General features: G+C 38.3%; 2 protein-coding genes across 4 annotated transcripts; both read right to left on the bottom strand.

Moving 5' to 3' along the window:
* Positions 1–2216: 2216 nt before the first annotated feature.
* LOC111238841 (diacylglycerol O-acyltransferase 1-like) lies at positions 2217–16067 on the bottom strand. 3 transcript variants are annotated; one of them, XM_022768544.1, is made up of 18 exons: positions 15913–16067; positions 14745–14941; positions 13344–13431; positions 13154–13194; positions 11301–11386; positions 11096–11148; positions 10794–10908; positions 10167–10271; positions 10011–10070; positions 9810–9913; positions 9314–9352; positions 8542–8583; positions 8418–8462; positions 7159–7268; positions 7008–7073; positions 6793–6880; positions 4227–4289; positions 2217–2744 (listed from the first exon to the last, which is right to left on the bottom strand). In XM_022768544.1, exons 2-18 carry the CDS (start codon positions 14903–14905, stop codon positions 2535–2537), a joined length of 1476 nt encoding a protein of 491 aa, XP_022624265.1. In that variant the 5' UTR covers positions 14906–14941; positions 15913–16067; the 3' UTR covers positions 2217–2534. The 3 variants fall into 3 exon arrangements, with proteins under 3 accessions (XP_022624265.1, XP_022624267.1, XP_022624268.1); XM_022768546.1 differs by having other exon boundaries at positions 10803–10908; XM_022768547.1 differs by lacking the exon at positions 2217–2744 and adding an exon at positions 4008–4088.
* A 573-nt stretch (positions 16068–16640) lies between these two features.
* Positions 16641–21699, bottom strand: polr2c (RNA polymerase II subunit C). The gene is made up of 9 exons (XM_022768540.1): positions 21538–21699; positions 20489–20538; positions 20212–20280; positions 20029–20081; positions 18709–18837; positions 18576–18627; positions 18262–18430; positions 18056–18130; positions 16641–17059 (listed from the first exon to the last, which is right to left on the bottom strand). Exons 1-9 carry the CDS (start codon positions 21621–21623, stop codon positions 16915–16917), a joined length of 828 nt encoding a protein of 275 aa, XP_022624261.1. The 5' UTR covers positions 21624–21699; the 3' UTR covers positions 16641–16914.
* Between the last annotated feature and the right edge of the window lie 513 nt (positions 21700–22212).

The raw sequence follows: 22212 nt of genomic DNA, 5'->3' as shown, positions 1-22212 counted from the left end.
ATGATCCGAACCAGGAAGTGCAGGCTGTGACAATATTAACTGTTGCTGAAATTTGGACCCACAGAGAGGAACTGTAGTTTCAGAGAAAAGGGAAATTATTTCATAGATTAATTATAAAAGTTTGTTTCAATCATTATCCCCTTTGTAAAATATCATTCATGTATGTCTGTTGAAGCTTCACACAAATATCCAGAGATGAAAAAAACAAAAGAAAGAGGCTCAGGGCCGAACAAAAAGTTTCTTCTGTTCAAATCTCAAAATGACCTCTTGTACTCTCGTGTTGCTTCCTTCCATGTCTGAGCAGCTCTCAAACGACAAGCATTCGTTTCTTCAGTTTCCATTGGAGAGGCCACTGCTCCAAAGAGATGCGGCTACACCTACAATTAGGATCCTTCGCCATCTCAAACCTCTGATTCAACATATTTCCCAGCCTATAAACAAGATTTAAGTGATTTTACAGAAATTGTGGGGCTTTGTAACATGAATAGGTCACAGTGGAAGAATGTAGAAAAGTACATTCAATTAATTGCTGCATTGTACAAATTGAGGAAACTCTACCCCACTACATATTGTACTTTTTACTCCACTGCTTTATGTGTTTGAAACATGTAATCATCTTAAGTTAATGTTATTATGTAATGTTGAGATTAACATTGGAATAAACTACAGAACAAAGCTACTTACACATTAATGCACCAGTAATAATAATTCAGGGATGAAATATATATTTATATAACCCTCACAAGGATGATTATTCTGCATTGAGATCATTTGATGCTTATTCTGCTTGCTCTCTTTTGGTCTCTACCAACCTCTAAGAAAAATACCTGGTTCTTTAGCAGCACAACGCTCCACTCTTTGATCCCTTTTTCTGCCGTATGGTGCTGGACAGGTCACATATACAGTCAGTTTATCAGAGCTTTTTCACTACAAACATCTGTCTGCTGGAAACAAGGTGATGCGAGTGGAGTTTGTGGGCTGGAAAACCACCGCAACAATCTATGGATGATATGCTCCACAGAGCTCAAGGGAACTGCCTTGTCTCTCAAAATATGTAAGGAATAATGATTATGGTCAATTAAAATATACCATACAATGAGCTGACTAAGTTCAATGCATAATCAGTTGGCAGTTTACACCTAACACCTAGCTAAAGCTAATGCATCCTCATCCAAGAAACCTGCAATAAGCTCTTCTTCTTCAACTGTAAATTGACTTTAGAAGCTGCAGTTTGTGCTGCATTATACAACTGTGTGTGTTGTTTAGCCTTGTGTTATTGATTTGAATGGGGTGGACAAAATAATAGTAACACCGGTTTAACACATTGCAGTTAAATGGCACCACAAACTACATGCTCCAAAATGATCGTATAGTTGAATCAACATGTTTAACACTGTTTCAACAGAAACTGAACATTGAAACCTTCATGAAGTAGGATTCATTAACGGATGGTTGTATGAGGCTGCATTAATTTCAGCTAGTTGTACCTAATAAACTGACAAATGAGTTCATACTTTCCGTGTGATAATTACCATGGCAGATGCTGACTGTACTGATCCAAGAGGGTTTATCCTGCCATCGTCATACAAGCAATCTGGAGTCCTTCCATTTAGCTGTCCCGGTGGAAAGAGCACTGACTATGACTATGACAGTCTATGCACCATGTACTGATCATGATTTTTACCAGTACAGACACTGAGTTCTGACAAGTCACTTTAAAGCATCACATTAAATGTCTAATGTCTTCTGTATCTAAGAGTTATCTAATGATGAAAAATCAAAGTAAAGTGTTGTTTTTTAACAATGATGACATATTTCTGTGGTAGGCCTATATAAGTCGTTACATGCTATAAAATAAAACATAAAAATACATCAGAGGAATTATGAGGCCTATATAAACTTTCCTTGGCTGGTAGACATGCTTTAAATAATTCCACACTTGGACTCATTGAACCATGAGGTACAATCATCCCCTGTATTTCCTGACTGGACCGTGTCCATGAAACTTACGGTAAACTTGAATAAACTTGGGCCTCTTAACCACATGTTGGCACAGCTGTGTGTAAGCAGCAACCTTATCTTCTACCAATAATCGTCATGGAGGCCTTTCCTGACTAACACATTGGCTGAGCCTGCAGCAGCCTGCCTGTTCATGATTCAGTCACTCAACAAGAATGGGATGTACAAATTTAGACTAAAAACTACAAAATCAGTTGTTTATTGCATTTCATTTTTCAGATGTTTTTTTTTTGATGCAGAAGTATAGTAGCATTATATGCAAGTCCGTAGGTACATTAATGGAGCTATACAACATATGTACTATATATGTATATATATATATACATATATATATATATGTTGCTGAATAATTTCAAAAGGTTTTCCAGAGATCTGAATGGATTCTTGCACAGACATGAGCTTTGGATGACAGTCATATCCTCTCACTCTGCTTATAAATACAGTTAAATATTACAGATCCTTCATATTCTTCAGGATCAATAAAGTATCTATACATTTCAGACATTTCTCCATGGTCATTGAGGCTGCAGGCAAACTCTGCTGGGAAGATGGTGGACTGATATCAGTGGTGAGGATGATGACTGATGACAGTTGTGGAAGCTGATGTAGTGGTCGTGAAAGTAGGTGATCACAGCCAGAGGTGGGCCCAGCAGAAGGCACAGCCACACTAAACCGTTGCCATAGTTTCCCTGGAAATAGTCTTTCAGGAAAACTGCAACCAAGAGCTACAAAGAGAAGACACAGTGTTAGCTAAAGAAAAAAAAAACTACACCAAGTTTTAAAGGTCCCATATAGTCTAAAGGTCTCTGTCCATGTGTTGTTTGATTATAGATCAGGTCTAGGTTCTATATTAATACTGTGAAAGTATCAAAGCCTCAGTCCACAGAGAAATGCACACAGCCTGTATTCAGAAACTGAGCCTTAAAACCAGCCGTCAGGACTTCTGGAACTTTGTGATGTCACAACAAAGCAGTCACCGCTCTCAGCCATGCCCCAAGCCCCGCCCACCTGGACCCACCATCCAACCTTGCAGGATTTAGTTTCTCTGGGTGTTTACCTGAAATCTGCTTTATTTTTATTGGATCACTTAGTAAACATTCAGCCAATCAGAAGAGAGGCTCAGAGCTTCCTCTCTTCTGATTGGCTCACTGATCTGTTGTTACTAGTGCTTCAAAGAGAAGCCTGAGAGAGGAGATGTGAAACTACACTGAGATGGTTTTTGGTTCTTAAAACCACAAATATATCTTCTTATGGATCAACACTTCAAATAAAAAACAGGTGAAGAAGAAAATATGGAGCTTTAATAATACATAGATTGTCCTCCAGCTTTGTTTGGCATAATCATAAAATAATTGCACACTAATAATAATAATGTTCTGTATGTTCTGGGTGTCTGCTCTTACAGCTTACAGTTACTGCTGGCTTTCATGGTTTTTGCAGTTTAGGTTTAAAGTAATATGGATCAATACAGTAGCTGTGTCTACACTGAGGGCTAGAGTGATGCTCCTTGCAAATTATTTGCCACTTCTCATAGAAAATGAATGGCCAGCTCTGTAGCTCATCACGTTAAGTGTATTTTAAGCATCAAAGAGAAAATAATACCTTTCACCAGTTAAGAACATATAGTAAGATAAATAATAACTTTGAAGAGTAAATACATTTGTTTATAGCTGTGTCCTGAGAGCTCAAAGGAAAAATACAGTTGATTGCAACATAGGTTTCATTTCAGTTACTGTAGCCATCAGTTTTATTGGTCATTATAAAAAAAAAAGTAGTGACAGCGTTAAAAATAAGTCAAACAGGGCAACGACCAGTCAGAAGATCAGACAACAAGTAAAAACTGAAGTCAAACTGAAAGTGATAAAATGGTAATAATCCCTCAATAAACAGGAAAACTGTGAGTGCCTACAACAGGTATGGCAGGAAGTCTGTCTTTAAACCACGGTGGATGTTTACAACGTGTAATCTTACTGCTTGCCTCCCTTCTCCAAAATAAAGAATACTTACCTGTTGTCTTGTTTACATCCTGTATGAATGTCTGACTGTTTGTGTTTCTTGCTCCATTGAAACTTTTTTTTTTAGCCATGTTCCCAGTGGTGCCATAACCAACAGAACACATAAAAGAAAAGTTGTAATAAACTGTAGTTTCCCTTTAAGTCACAGTTTTTTCCTAATGGATCCATGTGAATACAATGTAATGTTCTCACCTCGAATACCATGACGAGAAAGATCCACAGACGACAGCTGTGCAGAGGCAGTGCGATCATATACTGTGTAGAAGAGAGGGAAAAACATCACCACAGATTATTACTGTGCTGTTAATAGGCTGACATGAACATGATGCAGTTTGATTGTTACAAATGTATTATAATTGATTACTACAATGATTTGTCACATGATAAGAGCTGGTTATATGTACATACGTCTAAAGATATCTGAGCAGAGAAATCATCCACCTCTTTGGTGGCAAAAGATTTTAATAGTGTCAATTACTAATGACTACTTGAGTGAACCTGTGTACATTTCAAGAGTTCCTAGCTGCTGTAATTGTTCCTCCTGTGCATACTGGCCATAAACGTTTACTATGCAAGTGATGGGGGACAAAATCCACAGACTGTGTCCTATGCAAAAATGCCTTTAAAAGGTCAAGTGGAGCTAATATGATCCTCCAGTAGGCAGTTTGCTGCAGCACAGTTTACAAAAATAGGTAAATTTGAACTAACAACACTGCAACTGTAACTGGAAAATTACTGGATTTGACTCACTAACACTGCTCAAGCCTGATATTAGCTTCAGCTGAACTCATAAAGGAGAGGACTGTGTAGAAGACCTCTTCATGGTGAGTTTGGAAAAGAAGGAATGATCGCAGAAATGAATAACTTGAAATGTGTGAGTAATGTGAGAAATACTTTAAGATAGATATGTGAACCTTTCTGTTAAAGCTGCAGTAACTGATTATTTTTGGCCCGAGTGGGCAGAGGAGCTCCACAGCATGCTGAAAACGCAATACATGACCTTATAAAGTGTTAAAGTGCATTAGTAAACAATTTCCAATTAACAGGTCCAGCAGACACGGAGCAATATTAGCATTCACTGGGAGTCATGTTTGTGTTCACATGATAGCTGTGATACCAATAGTCATTATTCTTTTAGCTCTGGTTTTGTCTTCATCTGCTTAATCAAATATCTGGTTCTTAATCCTCTGTGATGGTTTATGAGAGCAGGCCTTGTTGTAAAACCAAAACAATGTGCTAAAGGAGGCAGTACAGACACATGTGTTCCCAACATTTGATCACAAGTGTCACATAATATCACATACTCCAACATGTGCTACCATGTGGAAAAGATGTTACCACAGGTTGTAATATGTGGAGCACATGTGGAAAACATGTAACCACATCTCACAAATAGGCTACTGCAGATTTTAGAAACCAGTGAGGTTGATTAAAAATGGAGCATCTTTAATCACCTGGGCCCATATTCACAAAGCATCTTAAGGCTAAAAGTAGCTCCTAACTTGCCGATTTAGGAGAAACTCCTTAAAATAATGGCCATGTCAGTCCTGACTTTAGGACTTCTATTTTTTTTTAACTAAGAGCTATTCACAAAGCCATTTACACTAAAAATAGTTCCTAAGCCTGGGAGAAGTTAGAAGCAGTGGAGAGGACTCCTAACTCAATAAGACCAAATCACAGACAATCTTAAAGGGCTGAGGTCATTCCACATCACAGTGTTCTGGAAACCTTACACGATGCTGAATTACTTAAAAGATACGACTCAATCATGAGGGAATAATGGTCATTGTGGAGTTTGTGAAAGATGCAATAACATCTCCAACTAAAACAACCGATCAGTGTTTGGCAACACTGCAACTTGGCAACAGAGAGAAGCCGATCTGCTCACCAGACAATAAATGCGCTCTGACGCGACATCATAGGACAGTTCATACGTTTTCTTTTAGATGATCAACAACTACAGAGAAATAAAGCAGCTTCATGGCAATTGCCAGTCTACCAAGTGTGATCAGAACCATAGGTTTTCAATGCTACAGTTGTAGACAATGTTGCAAAGTGGCCAGGATCTACACACGAGTCATGGATCCTTCTCACACCTCAACCCACAGCTGGGACCACAGCTACATTACAACAGGTACAGCTGCAACAGACCGTGGCTAATAGGCTGCCAGTTAGCTTTAGTTAGGTCGTCTAGGACAGGTTAGGTTTTTGTGTTTTTTTCCATTGAGAGAACTGAATGTAAGTTTTTATAGTCAAATTAAATTCTCCCGGTTCGACACAAACCTGATCATACAGATCCATTTTGGAGAATGAACTACTTTAGTAAACAGCACCTAATCCATTATTATTTAATTTGTATTCTTTTATTTCTCACTGTTTTTTTTATTATTACTGCGGGATGTCGCGCATGCATTTTCACCGGCACGGACGGTCTTTCATCAGCCAATCACTGTGGTTCCTGCAAGTGAGGTCATCCATGAAAACTGACGTCAGCCATAGCAACAGAGTCACTCTCTTAGCTCAGGAGTTTTTCCTCTTCCTTAGTAAAAGTTGGGCTCAGCAGCTTTGTGAAGAGGACTTTTAGTGTGACTTAGGAAGACTGTTAGTGCTAAGATAAAATGCTTTGTGAATTCGAGCTGTTAACCCAACTCATAATCACATTAGTGTAAGGAAAACAACTAAAGTTTGATACTTAGTTTGATACTACACATCAGCACATTTTGGCTAATACAGGTAGATACAGGTATCTGTGCTTTACCTCACAAACAGCTGCAGACATCAGGAAGACCAGTAACTCTGCTCGTGACGATGGCACATTCTTTTCCACCAGCTGTGTGTATACATGTCTTCACACAAATGAGAACATCAGGAGCAAAGACATGTCATAGGGGGAGAGCAAAAGATGGATTATTTAGGATTCATGTCATTTGAGTAAAAAACTGACGGCTGTTTCATCCTGTCTGACCAAAATACCTGTGACACCATTTCTGAAAGGGAATATTCCAGTTCCTCCAGAAAGTGATCAGAGTTGTAGCATTCCTGTTAATGAAAGATGAAACATAGTGAGCCAGTGATTCTGCGCGTGCGACGACACAATGTACAGACACCGATTTGTGCAACTGACCACCAGTCTCCGTAAAAATGGCGATCACCGAAGCGCAGGAGTTCTGCACAGAAATTCAGGTAGGAGTGATTCAAGAAGAAGAAGAGCAGCCAGAGGAAATGGGTTGGTGCCTGACAAGAAAATGTGTTAGCAACACCAATACAGCACACGTTTAACAGCAATCTCTCTCCTTTCCCAGTGTTGTTGTGCGACATACTGTATGTACGATGATGCACATACTTTTATCTCTAATCATCATGACCAAACACACTGCTCCTCCCCCTCCTTTGTCATCATCACCACCATCTGGGACAACTTCCCTCAAAGAGATTACATCCGTTTATTGTACACTGACATCTCATATCAGGAGTGGATGGTAATGAAGTACATTTACTTGAGTACTGTACTTAAGTATACATTTTCCAGTATCTGTACTTTACTTGAGTGTTATTTTATTTAAAAACTTCTGACTATTACTCGACTACACTTGATAAATATTGTACATTTGACTCCACTACATTTCTATGACGAACTCGTTATTTTGAAGCACAGCTTTTACAGTGAATTTTCTTTTATTTTTGAAAATGTGATAGACCATACACTGTCAGTTACGTTGTGATTGCTGCATTTTTCAATGTTAGATAAAGATGAGGCAGAAGATTCTTCACTAGAGAGCATGCTCTGACCTTAAGTCCATTTTTAAAGTTTTAAAAATAAAGATTCTTTTAGTTTGAAATGTTTGCTGTGTTTACCACGACCAAACTTCATCACTGCCAAAAAAAAAAGCTGTTCAACTTGAGAAAGCATGTTGAGGATAAACTTTTAAACAGTTTGTATTAGTTGGCTCTTGCTGTTGATTCATTCATTCATTCGTTGCTTTGTATCATATTCTGCAGGTTTTTATTGTACAGGTTCTACAGTCAGTCAGTCAGTCAGCCAGTCAGTCAGTCAGCAGGTTGTTTCAGAGTCATTAGATTCTGTAAATGTGGAACAATGCAACAATGCGTTGACATAAGAAAATGTAGGATACTCTTGAATACTTAAGTATTTTTGAAATCAAGTACTCCAGTACTTTAACTCTAGTGAAAATCTAACTTAACAACTTTCAGTTGGAGTCATATTTGAGAATCTAGAAGGAGGATCTGTACTCTGACTCAATTAATAGAGCTGTGGACTTTGTCCAACTTACACTGGCTAAGTGCTTTATAGTTCAGGAAAATTCAAACCAAGATATCTTAAGTCAATAGAATATAATGTTAAAATAAATAAAAATCACTCACCACCAGTCCCACCAGGTGCTCCACTCTCATAGTAATGTCCATACTCTATGAATAAGAATAAGTGAGTGTGGAAGAGGTCTTTTCCTAATATTGTCAGTTATTAGAGGGACTGTGTTTCACTCACAGAGAAAGAGTTTTCTGATCTCTGGAAGATGGGCTCGATCCACTGAGGGGAAAAGACACAGAAGACACAGTCACAATGCAGTAACAGCATTCAAGGTAAATACACACATTCAGAAACAAGGCTCAGTTTACAGCCACGCTAGCACCATTGTGAGGCTTTATTTAAGTAAAGCTTTGAGCTAAATGCTAATGTCAACATGCTAACATGTTAACATGCTTATGTTAACCATGTATGATGTTTACTGTGTTTACCCTCTAAGTTTAGCATCTTAGCATGCTACCATTTGCTAATAAGCAAAGTACAGCTGAAGCTGATGAAAGTATCATTAGTTTTGCTGCTATTTGAGCATAAACCAAAGCAGTGGATAATTTGACATTTTCTCCTGTCCAAGAACAATTATCATCTGCATCAAACTACAAGGTAATCCATCTAATAGATGTCAAGATATTTCACCAAAAGCCAATGTCAACCTGTTGATGGCACTGGAGGAAAAGTCAGAGGATTACCAAAGTCTCTATGATTCATCCTCTGGGGACCATGAATGTCAGTTCAAAATTAAATGGTTTTCCATTTAATACTTGTTCAGATATTTCAGCCCAACCAACAGGCTGACATTTCCATACCTATAGCCATATACCTATATCATCTAAAAACAATTAAAACAATACACTCCTCCCTTTTGGAGGTGTTAAAGAAACATTCATGGTTGACAAGGATGGTGTCATCACAAAAATTCTATACAAAGAAGGAAGAGCTTAACCAGCTGCTGTACCTGCTGTACAATGCCGACCATGATCTGGATGACGATCACCTAAAAGTAGAAGATGCAACAATTAATAAGGTGCAGTGTTTCTATCTATCTTATGAAGGGCCAGGGATGTTACAGGAAAAGTAATAAAGTATCAACTGTTCAATTATGTCTTTTAGGGGCAGAACCCCAAGACAAATAAATGTTTAATTGTTTCATTTAATTATAACACAGTACGTGCATGCATACAAATGAAAAACATGTGACAGTGTCTACCGCGTTTAACTTTATTTCTTTGATTTGTTTTAGGCATTACACATTTAGGAATTATACATTTTCCATGGTAAAAACCCTCTCAGGCCAAAGGATAACTATTTATTACTGCTGTAATTATTATACGTACCACACTGCTGTAATGTGGGATTTTTTTATATATTGGAAAGAGACTAGGTCCAAAAAAATCCTATAAAAAAACATCAATCAAACCTTAAAAGATACAGATGCCACTCTCTCAGCTCACCATTTCCAGCAGCCTGTGCAGTAGCTTATTGATGTGGACCTTAGGAGTGCACGGGAAATCTCTTTGGTAGCACAGAGTGGGGGCAAGGAGGAAATAATACAGATCTGAGAAATAAAACACAGAATCACAGAGGACAAAATGTATGATGACAGGTTAATGTAAAGAAATCAGCATCACCTTAAGCATAACAAGCCATTTCACCTTGGTAGGTCAGATGCTCATTTTGGGCTTTTTGTGCAACTGATCCATTCTGGTCTTTATCTACAAACACACAGATGTGAAATCATTTGTTGGATTAGTTTTGTTTTTGTCTTAAATTGAGGTTAGTACAACTTGTGGTGTTGGGGAAGTAAACACCTGCATCAGTTAAATGAGCTTGTCGGTACCAGTGATTTGCTTCCTGGTATGAGTAAAGCTTCATCCCAAGAACAGTGTAGAGCCAGAGAGAGAAGAATGCTCCACCTGGTGGACAAAACAGAAACATGCCAGCAAGGCTGCAACATCATTTACAGCACAATGAGCTGAGACAAACATTGGTCTAACATGTAGAAATTGATTCTAGAGCAAGATATCACATATGTCAGGCTGAAGTATGAGGAAAGTGTAAACTATAAGATGATAGAATATTTCCATTTGACTGAATAGTGAAGCTGTCCAGCTACCTCCTGGTTGTTTCCTCCACCAAACAGCCAAGTTACAGGAAATTTGGTCTCAGTCTCTCCTTCCTGAGATACAGTGTTGAATAATGGCCCGAAGTGTTTTTGCAGAACATTATGATGTCACAGTGAAGTTGACCTTTGACCTTGTGGATATAAAATGTCATCAGTCCTAGTGAATGTTTGTGCCAAATTTGAAGAAGTATCGCGTCCACGAGAATGGGACAGACGAACAGACAACCTGAACACAATGACTGAACCGATACATTTTAGTTACTGTATCATATATGCACACTAAATGTGATGTAATACTGATGCACATGCATACAGCTGTTACCCGTCGATGTTGTGGGCTCATGCACAATGACTGCAGCAGGAAACAGCAGGAGCAGCCCTAGATTTGCGAGATGTAAACGATGGCCATTGGTGGGGGACAGCACACCCTGACAGAAATGGATAAAACAGAAGTGTTGATCATTCAATGACAGTTGTGAGTTGACAAATAATTTGACCTGATACAAGCACAACTGATACGATATGGTGTGAATTAAATCGTGGTGTATTATCTACTGTAAATCAGAGCATCTTTGAGCCAAAATTAAAGAGAAAAAGAAAATGGACTCATCTCACCTTTTCCTGAAACCTCTCAAGGAGCAAAGCTGTAATAGCAAACACGTTGGCTCCTGGAAGAAATACAGATATTATGTTCACAACAACAGGCTCAGCGTGTTGTTTTACCTAGCCCCATATAGGGGCTAATCATTGCCTAAAGGTTTTCTGATGTAAATTTCTTTTATCTTATGGATGCTGGTATTTTTGCTGCACTGAGTCTCACCCAGGAAGAGGCTGACAGACGGCCAGTTGCAGTTGTCCTCAATGAGATGCTGAAAGACCTTTTTGACATCTATCAAAAAGCCATGTCTGTTCGGAGGAGAACAAAGGACAAAAGTCAAATATAAATGATATAATGTATATGGTGAATGTTTAAAGGAGCTATAGGTAAGTTTTGCTATTGCTACATAGCTAATATTAGCATTTACAGCTTGAAACAGTCTAGAAAAAACGTTGTGAGTTCAGCCTCAAACTTAATTCCTTTAGTTACCAAGAGCTGTCTCCAGTTGTGGCTAAGCAACCTTTTTGTTTTGCATTCTGTGATTTCTATCACTTATTTTCTTCTACTGAAGTTAACATGCTAACCAGCTATCCCCAGCCCGAATGGCCCATCTCATCACTGGAGCATCCAGGCTGCCCTGAAGAAATAGCGCTGTTCAGAGGGCATATTATAACCTCTTATCTTATAAACGCAATGATGGCTGAGGCTCTTGGCAGGACTGATAAATAAACAGCTGTTAATACTAACGTTGGCTATATAGCAAAAGCAAAACTTAATTAAACAAAATTACAAATGACAAAATATGGTTTTACAAAAGAAAAATTTAAAAAAAACTTTAACTCAAGGTCCACTTACTAGCTTTTTTCACAGCTTTTGGGCGCATCTTATCTTACAGTCTCCTCAACTCCTCATCAGGGGAGTTAGTCCAGTGAATTAAGCAATTATGCAGCTCCATCTGCTGATACATATTGTGAATTATGGCTGAAAGCTCCACAGAAGTCTAGTAAGGGGACCTTGAGTTGTATTTATTTTCTTCCAAACTACTGTTTTAAAGATAAAGACTGAACTTTCCCTCTGAAGATTAAATTATATATATGAGGAAACAAGATTTTAAGGCTGTGAAATCACTTGCTTGTTCACTCATTCACTTCATATTGTCTAATGGCCACTCAGTAGTTTACACAGTAGTAGTGCAGTAAATTCAGATTTCAGACGCATACTAATAATTGTTTTTTTTTTTTATGTAAACACTGAGAGCTTGAGGATCGGGTGACTGTAATCTTCTCACATGTACAATGATGCACATTACACTGTGGGATTGTTAGCAGAGAGTGTGTATATGCCATGAAGACGCAGCTTACAGCCTAGTCGCTCTGTGAGACTGTAGGTAGGCAGGGAAGTGTTTTGAGTGAAATGTTAATACCAGTACTCACAATGGCAGAGCTAACATGCTGATGCTATACAGCCAGTGTGTTTACCATAGCTGCCCTCTTAGTTCAGCGTGTTAGCATGCTGACATTTGCTAATTAGGACAAAACACAAAGTTCAGCAGATGGGAACATTGTTAGTTTTGCAGGTATAAATAGAAAATTTGACCTGGTGATGGAAAATCAAGGAATCGCTAAGATTCAAAGTCTGAGGAACATGAATTTCTGTACAAAATTTCATGGTAATCCATCTAATAGATGTTGAGAAATTTCAGTCTGGACCAAGGAGGTGGACGACATACTGATAACACTGCCATAGAGTCATGCTGCTAGCTTGGCTAAAAATGAAGATTGAGAGGTGAGAGTTTTTAATTTTGATTACAGTTACGATTTGACAAAGAAAATAAACTCTTCCTCGCTGCTTTTAGTCATGTGCGCCCATGCTTAAAAAAGGACCTTTTCTCATATCCACAACCCCATTAGAAGTTAATATCGAATTAAAATATTATTATTAAACACAAATTATGTGTAACATTCACGAGGATGTGAAAGTCTATCCAAAATCTAAACTCAGTCTAAGCAGAAGATGTACAGTAGACAAGAGTTTCTGCCTAAACAGTGAGTGTAAGCAGCATCCATTATACTCACTGTATGAAGTTCTCTAAGAACAAGTGAGCATGAGTCAGGACCTGAAAATCAGAAAACACACACACCGACAGTCAGTCAATGTTGGTCCTCATTCAGAGCTTTTCTTCTTATTGTAAAAGCACATGTTTGGTAACTCAGTAAAAACTAAGAAATATCTATCTACTCCACAAAAAAAGAAGAGATAACTGACCAAGAGAATGATGATCCAGTTGAGGATGCCTCTGTATCTGGTGAAGCTGCTGTTGGAGCTCAGCAAAGAGTCCTGGACACTGTGGCAACTAGACAGAGTGACTTTTTTTAGTTCTCATTGTGCGTGAGGCTTATTTCTCACCAGTGTAGTCCCCCTGGAAATTCTTTAATTACTTTTGATCAGGTAGTCCTTTTGTAGATGGTTGTTTTCAGCCAATAACCTGCATCACATACTATACATGCTCTCAGTGCAGGTGTCTGTATAGGTGTCAACAACAATGTTCTCTTAAAGTTATAATCTGTGACGTTTCCACATTAAAATGTCTAAGAACAACTAGACCTGTGTTCTATATGTTGTTGAGTTGTGTTCTTACATTTTCCCAAATGTTTCCATCAATTCTCAAACCAGAGAAATCTGTGATTTTAATCATGACAACGCTCTGTTTCATTGGTCGCCTGTCAGTGACATCATATCCTCTATGATCATGTGTCAGTGTGTTTGTCTGACTGAAGCTCAACATTGACTTTTATCTGTAAACCACATACACTTTTTCCACCTCGGTGGTTTTCAGCTCTATATTTGAAGCAGATGAAGGATTTTAGTCGTCGGACGTCTGGATCTGAAGTTATCAGAGAAACAAGCTGAGGAAATGTTAGACAGCTCAGCTCCCAGCTGCTGGAGACGTCCTGTCCTGTGTCAGTGAATCGCTGATTTTTAAAGGTAAACTGCTTTCTGGGTGTTTCTACTTGTTTTAAAATATAGTTGTCATTTTGCTTCTCATTGTAGTTGCTTTGTTTCTCTTTTGTTTGTTGTGGGGCAATTTTTTTCGCATCACTTTCTGATCACTTTGTGTCTCTACGTCTCTTGTCTCTGTCTCTGTGGTCGTTCTGCGTATTTTTGTGATCACCTGTCTTCCGCTGATGGACTGTAGCTAAGTATATTTAAACACAAGTACTGTTCTTAAGTCAGAGGTTGAGCTACCTCTACTTGAGTATTTATTGCCATTTAATACTTCTACTTAACTAAATTTGACTTTTCTACATTTATTTAACCAGGTTTTTATAACAAAACATATGAGTTTGTGAAATCATGCTTTGTCAAATATTTAATTTCTCAACAGTAAATAAAATGCTTCAAATTCATCATTAGTACTACACTCACACAGGCCATTTTTCAGCATTGATTACTTTAGATTTTCATTTTGCTAATAACAGTCTTTTTACACTAGTAACATTTTTAATGCAGGACTTTTACTTTGAATGGAGAATTTTTACAGTGTAATACAGCTACTTTATTCAATAATAATAATAAAAAAGAGCTGAGCACTTCCTCCACTATTGATGTCTTGTATGTGGCAGCTGACAACTGGAACAAGTGATGGAGGCAGCAGAGATAGCTTACCAGAGCAGAGATGCACAAGGATGTTCTTGTTCACTGGGTGGATCAGAGGAAGAAATGGGAGCACTGTCATAGAGGCCTGCACTGTCTTCTTCAGCTGAAGAAGAGGAGCAGACAGAGGCGAACCTCTTCCTCATCACAGCCATCAGAGTCCGAGGGTTCATCCACAGGGGAGAATTGATCAGAGTCGGTTGAATCCACTTCAGGAAAAACAGAGATGGGCTTATCACATACTTTGCTTTGAAATATCACATTCTCATCACTGCCATACCAGATTGTTTAGATGAAATGTTGAGTTAGCAAATGCTTAAAAGTGTTTATTTTCTCTTTATTAAAGACAAAAAAAAATTATGGCAAGTAAAACTCAGAATATGGTAAGATAAAAATGTTTAAACATAAAAACAATCTAAAAATCTATATTTATAATCATAGAGGAAACACAACCTATTTCAAGCTTGAGAAATTCAAATGATTTTTTTTTCTTTTGCTGTTTTGGGCAATGGACAAAAGGTTGTAAACAGTATTCATTAATACCACCTGGATATGTATTATGAGCACATTTAGCATGAGTTGGGGAATTATATTTGTTAATAGTTCCTGTAATTGTTAATATTGTATGTGCTTTGTATCCATTGTGATCGTTGAATCTGTGATCTATGTTGTGTAGGACTGAGATCAGATCAGTACATCATTTACATGAATGCAGCACCCTCACAAACTCAAGCACTGTAGGACACCTCCTTGTCCTTTAACATGGAGGAGGACCCTGGCCAGATTGTTGTAATATATTACTGATAAAACAAGATTTCAGAATTTATCAGAACGTCGAGTTCCATTTGGCTACATCTAATAATGTGCCAATGATTTAACAAAAAAATCCGATTTTAGAGTTGGTACGTTACTACGGAGACTTCCTTCCCACAAATGCACCACGGTGGGCGGTATCTTGTGACATCACATTTATTAAAGTTGGGGTTTATATTGATTTTTATGGCTGCTTGGTAGTGTATATATACGCCGAATTAAACAGTTGCTTACACTTATTCAGTACCCCTATTGTGCGGTTTAATATTTCGTGTTACATTTGCTGCTCATAAGTGAAGCTTTAAATTAGCCCCGAAAACCGAATGAAGACCGGCGTGACTTCCTCTTACAACAGAAAACGACTTGCCTTGTCATCCCCCGCAAAAACATAGCATCCTCCCTGGCAGGTCGACCCAGATTACAGCTACATCTCACAGCATCCACAGATCATTAGCCTCCTGTCCGGATATGTCCGCACACAGAGCCACTCTGACCTCTGCTTCCATCTGGGAGTGTGATATCCTCTGTGTCGCACTTGAAACCCACAAGACTGCCTCGTGCAAGTATTCAAAATAAAAGCCTCCCTTAAGAAAATCCAACCAAAAAAAGCAACATTTTCAGACTACAACAAACCCCCATTTTTAGTTGGTTGGTTTCACATTTGTGCTTTTAATTTGAAGCTATCCGACCTTCCTTATGATTTATTCTGGTTGTGTGTGTTTTACTTGACACCTTCCACAGTGGATATATAAAGATGCAAAATCCTTGAGTCCTTTACAGAGGTGCAGTTCCCAATCCATCCACCCGGAAGCCTGGAACCAGGGCTGGTTAACTTCTGCTTGTTGAGCTCCTCAGGCACCAATCAATCAATAATTAAGACTTTTGACCAATAAATAAATGTTGTTTCTCTTTTGTAAATCACTCAGATAAATATTCTTGATTTAGTACTTTTTTTGTTGAGTTTTTAAGAATCACTATGAATCTCTTGTGCAGACCTGGTTTGTTTTTTCCCCTGTTTTCCAGGTGTTTATAGTCTGTGCATATAAATGAAAAGTAAACCCACTGAGAAATTACAATTAAAGATGAACACCCAAGTTCTTCAAAAACAGATTTATTTAAAAGGCAACATTTACACTGACAGCAACAAAATAAATTTCTGAGACAAACTCCCTCTCACACACTTGAACCTGCATTGGCCTCCTTAGCACAACCGCTTTATGTCACAATTGCTGCTGCTGGAAAAATCCATCAACTCCATAAACGATACTGGGACGTGTGCCATGTGACCTCAACAGTGATCCTAAAGTCAGCCCCTCTGATCATTACAAAGCTGAGTGAGGGCGAGTCCTGGTCTGTAAGTGAGATGTCCTCAGTTGATGGTGAGCACGTCGCTCTGGATCTCATGGCTCAGCTGGGTCTGCAGGTCACTCAGCTTCTTCTTGAGGACGGCCAGCGCTGACATGACAATGGTCTCCGGTCGCAGGGAGCCACATGACTCCACGTTGTAAAAGAACCTGCAAGGAGGGAGAATGAGCTGTGGATGAGTCGTGTTGTAGATGTTTGCATTTTGCTGCCCTGCTACCAAATTTGTCTACAACATGTTCTGTACTTCAAGTTATCATACAATTTAATTAAGACTAAGTATATAATATTAGGAAATTGGCAAATCAAAAAACAAGTTACCACAAGTGACTATAAATCATTTTGGAAGCCACACATAAATAATGTAAAGACAACATTATCTAAAAGTGTTGCAGTGTTGCATCGAGCAAAACACATTTTGAACCAGAAATCCCTACATATATTATACTGCTCTCTCATATCACCATACATTACTTATTGTGTGGAGATATGGGGAAACACTGATAAAATGAACACAAACTCTACTTACATGCTGCAGAAGAGAGCTATGAGAATGATCAATCAATCTGATTATTATGAACCAACCAACCCAATATTATTCATTCATATGCTTTAAAATTTCATGATCTGGTTGACTTTAAAACTGCACAGATAATTTATAAAGCACAACATAATTTACTCCCAAACTGTATTCAGAGGCTGTCTGAAATCAGAGTATGAACTGAGGGGAATGAGTACATTTAAAAAGAGCAAGGGACCGAGAAAATTGTATTTTCATTGACACATTGATATGAACATGTGCAATAAACACATTGCAAAAGACTGACTGAAACGCAATGAATTAGAAAAAGAAAAACGGAGCCCTATTCACACCATTTGGCCAATCAGATGAATCCCCAGCTAGCCGCCAACTCCCCTCAGATTAATTGGTGTCAATCTGGTGGGGACTGTGAGGTTAGCTAGCATGATGGCAGAGAAATAAATAGGAACTGTATATTGCACACTTCAGCCTACACCTTTTAGGCCAATGTTGGTGTGTTTTATTTCTATGTGTATTTACTATGTATAAATATTAATAAGGACCGAAATAAAATTGAACTGAACTGAATTATAAGTCTACCCAAGTATAAAGAAAATTCTTGCCTCACCTTTCTGGTTTTCCATTGGGGTCGTAGGGAGCCTGAACCTCATCCTCCTCGATCTCTGAGTATTCACTCTTCGGCCTTGAAACCAGAGTGATATGATTTTAGTCAGGGGATATGCACAAGCAATTTGTTTTGCCTTGCAAGAAGTTCTTTTGTTGTTATTATTCATTTAACCCTCATGGTGAGCAATACTAGAATAAATAACGCACCACTCCTCAGGTCGTGGGTAGACTGTGTGCCTCAGTGCGTTGTCTGGATCATACTCGAAGGACACCCCTGCTGTTGGGTTCCACTTGGCGTGCTCCTTACCAAAGCCTTTCTTTGCGTACGCCCTGAGTCGCAGCTCCTGACCTTTACGAAGCTTCACCAGCAAAATGTCTGTGTTGTGTCAGTTAATGGCAAAGGAAGACGTAAGGACAAGGTAGATGTTTGAAATGTGGGATTAATTGATGGAAACAGCAATAATATGGCAAAGGAAAAGAGAAAGACCAATGTTTATCCTCCCGGACGACTTTAAGCTTACCATCTTGTTCAACGTAGTCATTGGGATCATTGTCTCGACTCCTGGAAGTCACCTGGGAAGCCAAATTAAAAACATTGTCAGCTTTCTCTTCTGCTTCCATGTAATAACTTCAATAAACAGAGAAACCACTCACCGGGATGACTCTGGGGTTGTTGGATAAAAGGTCACGTGAGGTGACATGACGCGTCTGATCTTCAGTACATCGAACATCAAGGGTCAACTCAACAGAACACTCTGGACAGAAATCATCACAGGTACAGTCCTGCAGGAGGGGCGGAGACAGGCAGATAGAATATCACATTATTATACAGCTGCAGCTGGCCCCCGGTTCGACTCCCGCATTGGACGACCCTTTCCTGTGTGTCACTCCCCCTCTCTCTGCCTCCCCATTTCCTGTCTCTCTACTGTCCTGTCCATTAAAGGCACAAAAAGCCCAAAAAATTCTTTAAAAAAAATAAATTAAAAAATTAAAAATAACTGTATTGAATGTCTGTTTAGGTACAGCAAATCCCATGGGAACCAATCAAGCTGATGTCTGTTATGGGTGTAATCCAATATAGACAAGATTGTGTATCAAGATTCATGGTATTAAGAAAATGCCATGAAACGATTACAGTCCTAGACAAACAGAGATAAACGATATACAAAATATAAGGACCCTTTTTATCGATTTTATAATAAAAAAAAGAAAAAAAAAAAAGAAGACTGGGTCAAAACCTGGTCTATGTCTGGACCTCCTATGGTCAAATCCTGATTTTATAAATAAGATGTCTTCTGACAAAATCACCAAACACATAACTGAAAGAAAAAGACTGAGCTGTGTTTCAGCTGTATTTACTGTAACATGATCAAGAGAAAGTTAGAAGAGACAGACTCTCTTTCTTATTTAGTCTGTCACACAGAACACGGCCTCCGTCTGGATCCAGAATAGTTTAGTCTTTATTTACTTCAACACTAGAATGTAACTTTTATCAAAGGCAGGTCTTTATGTCTAACTCCCTCTGTTTGATATGTAGAGTTGATCATAGTCGTTAGTACGAAGCCTCGTTACTGATGACTTCTCCCTCTCCCTCCCTCCCTCCTGCTCCCTCTGCTCCGTGTGTCTGATGTTTAGTTATTCCTCTACCTCCTTTGGTAATACTGATACATGTAATGAAAGTAGTTTATTTGCTGTAAAGGAGGCGAGGCTCAGTGTATTGGAAGTGCTCCTTCTCTTCCCTACAGTTCCAGAGCAGCCGGGAAACCGGCACTCTGCTGACCAATGGTGGAAATAAATAAATAAATAAATGAATGAATGAATAAATGTCTGTCTATCTGTCTGTCTGTCTGTCATATGTAGTCTTGGGTTTAGAGTGTCACTTGTGTTTCAGTACCATCAGTGGTCCATTATTAATGGTGTTGCATTTAAAGCTTACTGGGCTCCCTCATTAATGACTGATATAAATATACTTACCCTAGAATACTGCATTTTGTCCACAATGTCATCACTCGTGAGAGGTATGAGACCTGACAACACAGGAAACATGTAACAGTCACCTTCACATGTACGAGACCTTCGTGGTTATTTTTTAACTCTGTATCAAATTACTATCACCAAGTGACATTAACAACTCAGCACAAATACTGTGATACATACCGACTCTGTGCGCAATGAACTCATCATGCAGTACTGAGGAATTGGCATCGATCTGGATCCAATCAATCGCTGTAAATAATAAAGTAATATAAGTTATTAATTTAGAGTTTTTGTGGCGCACTACTGTTGGGAGAAAGTGCTATATAACAATACTGATGCAGATCAATATTGAAACTGAACTGATCAAGACTAATTTCCTCTAATTCTATTGGTGTGACTTATTGGCTCTTACCAAATGTGTGAAAAGTAAATCAAGCCAAACAACAATGTACTTTACCTATAGTGGGAACTTCTGACATGAAGACACGGCGTATAGAATTTGCAACCCTGAAAAAGAGAAAGACAGATGCTTTTAGATGTGAACAAAACTCACACTTAACTGACCATTAATGATCCTTACTAGGATAGTTTCATACCACTGCAGAATAATAGAACAACGACAATCTGGTTTCAATCTGATACCAAGTTATACCAGGCCAGGATCACCGATATCAATACTGATATTGATACTTGCTGCAGTTAAAAGCATTATTAATAGTCTACTTCGGAATGTATTCTAATCAACAGCAAATAATTAGCCAAACATTCGACTTTTTTTTTTTTACTACTCTCTGTTAAGTACTTAATAAATGCAGGGCTGCAGCAGTAAAATAAACCCTACCTCCCGAACTGGACAGATACACCTATAGCCTAGATCTCAAAAACCAATCGCGAATCAAACAATCTATGTGGTGTTTAATTATTATATGTCTTACCGATTTTAAAAATAGTGCGATATTCAATGTTATTGAATATCGGCAAAGCCAAGTATTTACTGTGGTCTTTTATTTGAAAGATAAATTAAGACAAATTAAATCACGTCTTTCCACCGAATTCTGTCCGATGAAAGTTGTCTTCTTAAGATTTAAACATACAGACAATAAGAAGATTGTTCATATGCTCAAGATGTGATATAACAAACATCATCCAGTTTTCTGCTATCGTTAATGTTAATACTTTGACTTTACTTTCAGTCCTTCCCAAACACCCAGGATGAAACATTATTCAACTTAAGACAACAGTGGTGTGTATCGTTCATTCTCCCTGTGTCCATCTCTTGGTGAACTGGGTTTACATTTATGCCGACAACAAAGACACGAACACACACATTTCACACACGGAAATAAGACCGTATAATAATAAGACTTTTTGTGCGGAATTGTATCATGTGCAGTTATTTAACGTGGAAAGTCTCATAACATCAGTGTTTTGGTACTGTGGAGAATAATGGCTGCTCTATAGCATACACACACACACTCATTGAATGGACAAGTAAGGCATACTCACGCCAAATCAGTGTTTTCAATGACGAACTTGACATTTTCGTCTGTCAGTTCTGTGATTTTCACCGTCGGCTGGTTAGCATACGGCATAATTGAAGCTAAAGACGCCTAAAACTAACGTTGTTAACTCGACACACACACAACACTACCGCTGCTCCTGGTTGAAGGCCTCCACGGAAATATTTACCGCCCGCTGATTGGCCAGTAGACGGAAATCTGATTAGCGATTGGTCTCAATGAAGCATGGAGGCGGGGCTTAATTTAATATCCGGGTCATAGATGCCTGGAAATTTTCCTTCAAAATAAAAGCGCTCATTTTCATTTTTGATTAGATTTGTCTCAATGAAACTTTTTTCTTTCTCTCTCTTTGTGTTTATTGTATTATTACTTGTATTTATTTTCTTTACTATCATTATCATTATTATTATTCCTAAACATAACAGTCTACATGATGTATGAAGTAAAATAACATTAAGAGGTGTGATACATTCTGATCTGTACAACAAGGCTGTCACTGTAACTGCACAATGTTTACAAAATAAATATTTAATTACAAAAAGAGAAAAAAAAGATTTGTTTCAATGAGATATTTGATTTCTACGGAAGCCGAGAACAACTTGTAATTATTTTTGAATGCCATTCTTTCAAGATCACAAGTTAATTATTTGGTTATTAAAGT

Source organism: Seriola dumerili, unplaced genomic scaffold (genome assembly GCF_002260705.1).
Source record: "Seriola dumerili isolate Sdu_G_001 unplaced genomic scaffold, Sdu_1.0 BDQW01001690.1, whole genome shotgun sequence".
Lineage (NCBI taxonomy): Eukaryota > Metazoa > Chordata > Actinopteri > Carangiformes > Carangidae > Seriola > Seriola dumerili.
This window is presented reverse-complemented; position numbering and strand designations above follow the sequence as displayed.